The sequence below is a fragment of the Juglans microcarpa x Juglans regia genome, chromosome 8D (assembly GCF_004785595.1).
Source record: "Juglans microcarpa x Juglans regia isolate MS1-56 chromosome 8D, Jm3101_v1.0, whole genome shotgun sequence".
In the NCBI taxonomy this organism is placed as follows: Eukaryota; Viridiplantae; Streptophyta; class Magnoliopsida; order Fagales; family Juglandaceae; genus Juglans; species Juglans microcarpa x Juglans regia.
Genome location: NC_054608.1, coordinates 4,159,927 through 4,169,352, shown reverse-complemented (window position 1 = coordinate 4,169,352; position 9,426 = coordinate 4,159,927). Strand labels below are relative to the sequence as shown.

General features: G+C 36.5%; 1 protein-coding gene across 1 annotated transcript; it reads right to left on the bottom strand.

Annotated features, from left to right (window-relative positions):
- Positions 1-3,864: 3,864 nt before the first annotated feature.
- On the bottom strand, positions 3,865-9,426 carry LOC121243319 (conserved oligomeric Golgi complex subunit 8). Its single transcript, XM_041141421.1, has 12 exons — positions 9,180-9,426; positions 8,945-9,097; positions 8,361-8,509; positions 7,182-7,259; positions 6,799-6,892; positions 6,609-6,683; positions 6,127-6,423; positions 5,762-5,829; positions 5,606-5,660; positions 5,298-5,436; positions 4,661-4,845; positions 3,865-4,567 (listed from the first exon to the last, which is right to left on the bottom strand). The coding sequence occupies exons 1-12, from the start codon at positions 9,309-9,311 to the stop codon at positions 4,271-4,273; spliced, it is 1,722 nt and encodes a 573-aa protein (XP_040997355.1). The 5' UTR covers positions 9,312-9,426; the 3' UTR covers positions 3,865-4,270.

The following is a 9,426-nucleotide window of genomic DNA, read 5'->3' as shown; positions in this document are numbered from 1 at the left end:
GTTATTTCATAAGTCCATCACAAATTGCATGAAAGAATGGAAGATGGTACATACCTTGTCATGCTCCATAATGATACATACATTGTCTTGCTCCATTGTACCACTCGGATGTAATGACTCTATTTGTGTTACAAATGCACAAAACTTATTGGTCCATTTTTGAATCGTGGACCATCGATTCATCAAAGAACCCTCAAAACGGTTGGCAATGTTCGATTTTTTATATTCATGATAAAATGTGGTAATTCTTTCCCACATTTGACTAGACTTTTGATCAGTACCTCTTATCGCATCGATGCTAATGTTGAGCCAAGCTGAAACGAGGAGGTTATCCTCTTCAACAGTGAAAGATGCACTTCTTTGAACTTTTTTTGAAAGATGCCTCTGTTCACCGTCATTAAGGGTTGCTTGGACAACAACATTACCATGTTGCGTTGGGGCACTATTACAACCTCTTCCTCTACTTTGCAATTGAGTAGTGAAGAATGGGTCATCATCAAAACGTGTATCCATCCTTGAAAAATATTAAATTTTCAAAGAGTCAGAGAAGTTGCCCAATATTCAAGTCGAATGGGACAATTCTCAGCATCATATTGTTATATTATATAGTATCTCATCATGGAATATTGCAGTATCTTAGTATCATATTGCAGTATCTCAGCATCATATTGCATAAATAAAGGAAATTGAATAATGAAAACCAAATGAATAAGAAGTACAACGGTTATTTTGAGTATTTGAAAATTTTAAAACACCAAATACCAATAACACATGCTAGGTAGTTTGAAAATTAGCTCACTGTATTTTTAACAAGTAACTAAAATTATTCTTTTCTCCCTCTTCTATTTTCAGAGAATGCACATAGAAGAGGGAGAGAAGAATGTGAACAAACACCAACAATAATTATTCAAGCTTGATTAATCAAATACTTAACATGGCTAAACAGAAAACAACCACTTCAGATAGTAGAATAAACAAATATATAAAACACTTTGTGGCAACAAGATCAATTAAAATCATAAAGGAGCATTACTAGCAACTACTACTAAAACAATTAACATGCAATAGCAATTTCCTGGAAACAGCAAACGTGTATAATGATTTACAAGTTTATGACACAAAAAGCAAGTGGTTGCCATGGATAGCCCCTTAGGCTTTGCATTCTTTAAGTTTTTGAAATCAGAAAAAAAAAAAAGCTACTTTAAATCTGTAACAGGAAACTGGCATTACAAATTTGCTATTATGTTTTAGTTACTTCTTGGTTTAGTATGCTGGAAGTACTTTTTTGATGTATACTCAAATCCATCATACAATGTTAAAGCAAACACATGCATGCATGCACACATATATGGAAAACTTGGTATGGTACAGTCACTGTTACAGCTCATGAGGCTCATTGTGATACTGCTTTCCAATTTCGGGAACAGAATTTTTGAAGTACTGAAATAAACCAATATGTGTGTGACATGGAAATTTCTAACTTCCAACACATTATCTCATGATGTAACTCATAATCTACTTTTATTTTTCATTTGTACTTCTAAGATTCCAACACTACTTTTTGGTGTAAGGAAACAGTAAGGATGCAGTGGTTCCTTGGATTTCCAGTAGTGATGATGCTTAAAGAATGAAAAGTGAGGGGGATTGAAAAAGTTCTATCATATTGGGTTGCATGGTATATATTTTCTTATTCATTTGGGGGTTGGAGGAAGAGCCGCTTAGGCTATCTATTTCACTATCCATGCGCGCACACTCTTAAACTACTGTGGGTGCCTGCTGCCTTTTATTAGACTTAACAAATCAGTGTGATTTTCTAGTTACATTTAGTTAGTTAGAGTTAGTCAGCTCTTAATGCTGTATTAATAATTTAATACACTTTCATATGTACAGACCATACATTGCAATAATATTTTCTAACTTCAGCACATTCTCATTCGTTTCTCTGTTTTTCATTTGTTGAGTTACCGATTGTTTTGTGATTTGCCAAATCCCTTGCATTTGATAGCACCACAAGTGAGGTCTTGGATTATATGGTGGTTAATTTATGTGTTTTGAAGGTATATGAACAATCTTGTTTTTCATTTGGTAAAGTACCAATATATTTGAAGAGCAGGAATAAGTTGATCACAAAGTGGGATAAGACTAATCAAAATCACAGATTTGCAATAACAGAATAATCACAGAAATTCCAATCACAGAATACCAATCAACGCCTTTCAATAACCAACAACATTGCACAAACTTTGAATCTAATTAATAAAACCCTCATAAATCTCCAGCAATCACGGCTATATATACATCCCCCAAATAAATTTTGTATAAATAGTAGAGCAAAACAGAATTTCCATACCTAAACCTGGACGTGGGGATCGATTGGTTTCACGAGCGTGCCACACGGTCCAGTGATGAAAATCACCTCCAACTATGGAATTCTAAAACTCAAAAATTACCTCATGTGAAAGCAAAGAAATGAGGAAGAGAAATCTGAGTGTGTGTGCATTTAAACAATCGGGAATGTGAGACCCTGTGAGTAAGACGGAGAGTGACTGAGAAAACTTACCACCAGCCGACACTTCCAGTGAGGAGAAGGCGGAGAAGACCTGTTATGTTTCGGGAGAAAGAAAGAAAAGGGCGAAGAAGAGAAGAAGAGAAGGGATTTTCGGGAGAGAAAGAAAATGGAAGAAGAGAAGGGAGTTTCGGGAGAAAAAGAAAAGGGCGCAGAAGAGAAGAAAAGAAGAAGAAATTGGAGTTTCGGAGAGAAGTTTTTGGAGAAAGAAAGAGAAGGGCGAAGAAGAAAGGAAGAGGAGTTTCGGGAGAAAGAAAGAGGAAATAAGGGTTTCGGGAAGAAGAGAGAGAAAAATCGAGGGAAATACGAGCGGGAGACAACGAAATTGATAAAATATTCATTTGGTCCATGTACAGTAGCTCGCCAAGTCTGGCGAGGAGTGAATAATTACTGTAGCGTAAATGTCAAACTTTGGATGTATGGTTAGGCCAATGTAGATGTTTTTTTTAACATTTGCTTTTAATTTAGACTTGCATTGGCAAATGGCTAGTCCATTGCCAATGCTCTTATAGTTATTGTTTACTGATTAAATTGAAAAGTCAAGTCATCAAAATATTTCTTTTGGATGTTTAGAATATCTACGAATAGTTTATAAATAATAGGAAAAAAATTTGAATTAATATATTTTATTAAATTTTGAAGAATGAGAAAAAAGAATTGAATAAAAATATTATAAAATAAAAAAATATTTAAATATTATTTTTATTTTATATTTTTTATATTTTGTCTTAAAGTTTGAAACAATTGTAATGATTAAAAATATTAAATAAAAAATTGAAAATTGAAAATTAAAAGATGTTTTGAATTTAAGTAATATTTGTAAATAAAATATTTGAGAATACTTGGTTACCAAACTATATTAATACTGATATATTGAGGATAAGTCACCAAGGCCACCATTAACTCAAAACATTAAAAAGAGAGAAGTGTTACATGAAATTGATGTAATACTCAAATTATAAAATTATTTTTATTTTATTTTTTTATGTCGGAAAAACCTCTCCAAGGCAAAACTCTTCAAATCCACCCATGTAGAGTAAATCTCGGTCTCGTGTACCGCACCCTCAAATGTTTCCTTACATGAAACTATTAAATCGCTAATTTTTCACCGAGAGGTGTTGACCCCTAATGATTATTTGCACCCATGAAGTATTGAACCTTAGACCTTGAAGGAAGTGATATCCCAAAACCAAAACTTTCACTACTTGAACCAACCCTTTGGAATTTAAAATTATGTTTATTATAAAGTAAATCTAACGAATCACACAAAACAAACCTATTCCGTACCGTTCAACCCCTTGGCAAACAAAATGTGCGTACTGCATATATGTATATAACCAGAGTTTTTTTTTAGAAGTATAACCAGAGTTCAAAAACAAATTGCTTTTTGAATGAAAACAGAGACAAATGCGTACTGCAAATCATACAGAACGAAGTTCTCTAGCTACTTTTGCTGTCCTTGTATAATTACTCCATCTCTCTCCTTCATTGATGCCCTCCTTCCTGTTCTACTATACATCTAGTCTTCAACTCCCTTTAAAAACAAAAGAAAAAAAAAAAAAAAAGAATTTTAAAGTAACGTTCAACAAAATAATTACAGCTACTGATTAGACCCAGTTTTCCTCTTCCGCTCCTCTCTGTTTCTCTATTATTTTTGGTTTTAAGAAATGGGAGGCTGTAATATTTTTCGCAGCTTTCAGCCTTTCACTCATCACTGTGCCTCTCGGCAGTCTGCAAAGTGGGACTTTTCTCCTTTTCATCAGCATCGGCACCCACAGTTTGTTCGCCACCAGGTGCAACTCCATTTTCCACCACGGGCAAGTCACCATTTTCTGAGATGCTCTTTCCCTCTACATTATGGACAGGTTTGATTGGATCTCTTGAGGGAGAGATTCTCAGTAGGCGGCCAATTCCATCATACATGTTCTTTGCATCCATGACAAGAGCAGCTCCACCAGGGTAACAACGACCAAAGCATGTGGCGCAATGCGGGTAAGCAACCTGTGAAGGGAGAGGGTCCACAAATTACAAGAAGGTGTGAAAATGGTTAAAAGACAAACCACAGATGACAATCCGCCCAAGTAAGAATTGTACCTCAATGAAAGCCCGGCAAAGAGCTAGGAAAAGTCCAGATTCACTTTCTCTGAGCATCCGAGCTGTATTATACCTCAATAAAGAGTTGGAAACAGCCCGCAATCCCTCAATTAATTCTTGAGCAAGTAAATGTTTCAAACTCAATGGGGCACAGGGACGTAGGTCGTTCATTGCCGCAGATACACCTACAACCACCAGAAAGAAAAAGATGACCAAGAAGAAATTTTCTAAAACATGAATTGTAAGTAACCATGCGGTCTAAACCAAAAACTTCAGAGGAATTTGAATCAGCAGGCCATGGAGAAAGTAGCACTTCCATACCAGAAGAATTAATTTCCAAACTCAGGAATTCAGCCATCAGACTAAAACATAAAGTTATCAATATAATGTGATGATGAGATCAGAATGTCTTGTCAACATAGCTATTTGCAAAGAATCTACCATCTCATTTTCTAACCCCCACAAGCCAGGGGTCAGGGTCTTTTTCTCTTAACAATAATGCTTCATATCATAACCACCAGAGTTCACAGCAACAGTAGTATCAAGGGTGAGGAAATTCTGCTCGGTTTTGAAATACCACCCAAGTAAGAAGCATATATCTTTTTTTTTATATGTAAGAAGCATAGATCAAACTCACCATTGACAAATACAGCAAGAGGCGGATGTTCCATCAGATGAGCTGGTGGAGTGACATCCTCCTGACTATTGTCACCAACAGTATAAGCTGGGAAACCAACTACTGGCAGTGGGACCCAACGATGCGAATCCAGGACCAACTGGTTTAGAGTAAAACATCAAGTTACATATCACTAAATAGAAGGCATCATGCTGCTTGGTACAAAGTGAAATTATCATCCTAATATGCCAAATTCTTTTTGTAATCTATTAAATAAATTCTGGCTGAAGACAGAAACAAATATTCTACTTCACCTCTAGCCCATTTACCTGAAAATTCTCAACTGCTGAATTCATATTTTTTGAGAATAAGTTGATAACAGCCCTGTAAATTGACCAAAGTCAATGTTAAAATAAGAACAAAGAAAAAAAAAGTGAAGGTTTATTATGGCCAAAGATAAATAAATACATAAAACAAGGTATTACTCTTCAAACAGCGAAGGAAGCAGCCCCCGAAAATCTAGCCCAACCCAACCAAGCCCCATGGCACAATACTGTGAATAACACAAAAGAGTAAAGTCAAAAGCTCTGGATGTATAGTCCTGATTCCAGAAAATGTGCATGCAAAATGTTTTGAATTAGGCAAAAAGAAGTTGAAGTGAATGGAAACATTCCTCCACAAATCGAAACTCCTGCAGAAACAATGAAATTTTAACATGTATACAGCCCACAAGTAGCCTTGTAGGCTAAAAGTACTTCTTCATTATGAGTTATTCTATCATTTCGTGCAAAAGAAAATGTTTGATATGCACAAATCACACAAGCATGCTGAATTTTATTGGAATGCTTACCATGCATTGATCCAAGATGTTAGAGAGAGATCCACCTTCAGTTATCTTTGGGAGCATGACTTTAAGAGTTTTAAGGTGTGAGGTAATCTGATGCATAGCCCAACTAAATAGAAGCCCACCATCATAGTTTTCCTCACTTCCTGATGTATCGTCAGCAAAAATTGCTCGATACTGGTTAACTACATCGAAAAGATGCATTCTATGACAGTTTATCATCCCTTTTAAGTACTCGTAAGGATTTCTCTGGTCCAGATCCTCAAGAATTCCAGTAAGCCAAGCCTCTCGGCACCTCAAAAACTGAAACAGGTGGAAAATAATCATGGTCATATTCAAGCTATAGAAGTATCACCTACAAAAAGCATAGAAGCCAATTAAATGTTCATTAAACCAACATCCCTATCAGCAGCAAATCTTACAAGTCAAGTTTTTAGTACAAACCATAAAAGATTTATGAATTATGCATAACAGAGGTTGACAAATACCTGCAAACGCATCTCGTACTCGCTAAATACTCCTATCCGACGTAAATATCCAATAATACGAAGACATTCTGGTAACTGCAATATACAAGGATTTTCTCATAAAAAAACTGCAATACACGAGGATACATCCACAGATATATAAAAGTCAAGCTGCATCAATTGCAAATGTTTGGACAGAAAAACCACAGACCTGAATATTTGAGCGAAGTTTCTGGAGAAGCTGAGAAAGAAGAGCCTGGGTTGTCTGCCTGACTTCTGCAGCTAGTGCTTGAATAACAGGTAATCTGAAAAGAACAAAAGCTCAGCCAGCAGCCTTCTGATTTTTTTTTAATCTTTTATTAGTAATTGAATATTTTATTAAAAAAGGCAAAAGTACACAGGACATAAAAGAGAACACCTAATTAGAAAAAAAAAAAAGAAGAAGATATAAGGTAATCATGAAGACTCAGCCGATTAAAATCTCTAGTAGCTACCTAGAGGAAAACAAGTTAAGAATAGCATGCGGCCTTCTGAAAAGTTGAGAGCCAAAACATTCAATAGCTAGTAAAGGAAAATAACACAAATATAACTCACTTGGGATGCATAGTAGAAAGTTTGTAAACAAATGCTTCTAAGTCAAGAGCTTCATCATAATTTCCATTTCTTACACACCTGCATAAAGAAAGGAATCAATAGCCTTTCTAGTAATTACCTGATGAGATGAATAGCTGCACCAAGAATGAAATGTCCTACGAAAATATGCTGGCCAACCAACAAAAATAATGCCATTTAAATGTTTTTTAATATGGAATTACCATTTATTTTCTAAAAAACAGTTGATAAGTTCGATATTTCAAGTAAAAAGATTAGAAGAAAGATTAGCAGAAAGGACAATGATGACATGGCGTTCCAATTTTACTATTTGCAGACCTGATTCCTGAATAGGTTTACTCAAACTTATTGAAATTTTATGGCATGAGTTTTTTATTTTTCATGAATATAAACAATTGTATCACAGAATTACAGAACCGTGGTAGTGCAGCAAGGGCATCATGGCATTTTAAACAACCAGTAACACCTACCCTTAAAGCTCAAAGATTAAAAAACCATCCTAAAAATATTCCCAAGTAAACACCACAACGAAACCATAGAATAATCTAACTTCTCATTTCCATGATCTGAACCAATACCATCCAAGTCCTATGGCAGTCTCCAAAAGAGCCCTGAAAGCTGGCAAATTTACCCCTCCCCCTCCCCCTCCCCCTCCCCCAGATGCTCCTCTAAATTTGTATAAACTTGACACTTCAAGTAGTTGCTTCCCCCCCCCCCCCCCCCCCCCCCCCCCCCCCCCCCCCCCCCCCCCCTCTTTGTGTTGACAAGTAAGCGTTTCATTATCCCTCAGTTACTTCAGAACCAATTTCCAGTTTGAAGACATCATTTATCCATCAATCACAAAAATAGTTTTTTGAGGGTTGTAAACACGAAAAGTACAAATTAAGCACAACATACCAAACATACAAAACATAAAAGTGGTTTGTTTGATACAACCATAGAAAGATAAGGACATAAGTTTAGACTCCGACTCCAAAGAGCAGGGCAACTATCTGATGGCTTGAGTTAAAGACATCTTAATGCAGTTAACAACTTATTGCACACATAGTACTAGGATGCATTTCTTTTCAAACACTAAATGTAAAAACTTAATATGAGACCTCTAGATTATGGACAATTGATTCCATTTTAACAAGTGACCATATTTTTTCAAACACGTACGTGTCCATAAGCTGAGGAATTTCAAGTAAGTCCAGCAGAGTACTGTGATTTGCGAGCAATGTTTGGTTCATCTTCCTCTCCTCCAAAATCTGTTCTGCAGATTCAATGAACTGGGTGGAACCAGATGTCAACTTTGGGATCTCATTTATCTGCAAAGGATGAAAATAACATCTCAGTATACCTCTCCATCACGTGCTTCAAAATTACATCTAAAAAAAATCATGTTCTTCAAAATTAAGCGGCAAGATAATTTTAAACTAAAATTATCGAGCTCCTTGCTCTTATATTAGTAAATCAAAAACAGTGGAGAAACTGTACTTCTCGGTTTCTCGCTCCTCCCTACATATCAACATCACCTCACTACTTAATTTTGAGACCCTTGCAAGATCTTCAAAGATTATCCCTAACTCAAGTTAATGGATCATGAAGTGGTATACTTCATTCATACTACATATTTCTAGTACAAATTAAGCCTAGATAAAAAAATTTCACGTGAAGCCGCATTGTGTACCAAAACGAGACGATATTTCAGCACCATAAAACACCAAAACAAAAATCAAAAAATTAAAAAGAAGTATTATTACCAGAGATTCAAGATTCTTATCGATAGAAGAAACTTCCTCCCGAATCGCAATCAGTGCATCGGCTGCGGCAATGAATGCTCGGTAATTTCCCACAGCCACCTCTTGCATTTGCCTCCTGATCCGCTCCGCATCGACCCGAAGAAGCTCCGGTTCCTTTAAAAAATTAAGAAATTTTATGAGGTACTTGAAAAATTTCTCAGACAGACTTAGAGACAGACAGACAGAGAGCAAGGACCTTGTGGAGGCGATCGAGGGTGAAGGAAAGGAGCTCGGAGACGTAGGGTTGTTGGGAGGCCGATGCGAGAGGGAGGAGACCTGTAACCGGCGACGACGACGTCGTCTCCTCTGCTGCATTTTCGAGCTCCATTTCTCGGAGCTCCGTAACCCCTGGTTCGCTGTATCGAAGGCTCAAATCGCAGTTCGGTGCGGAACAGTGCGGCTCGTCGATTACTGACCTCTGCTATTCGGATCTGGATCCCGTG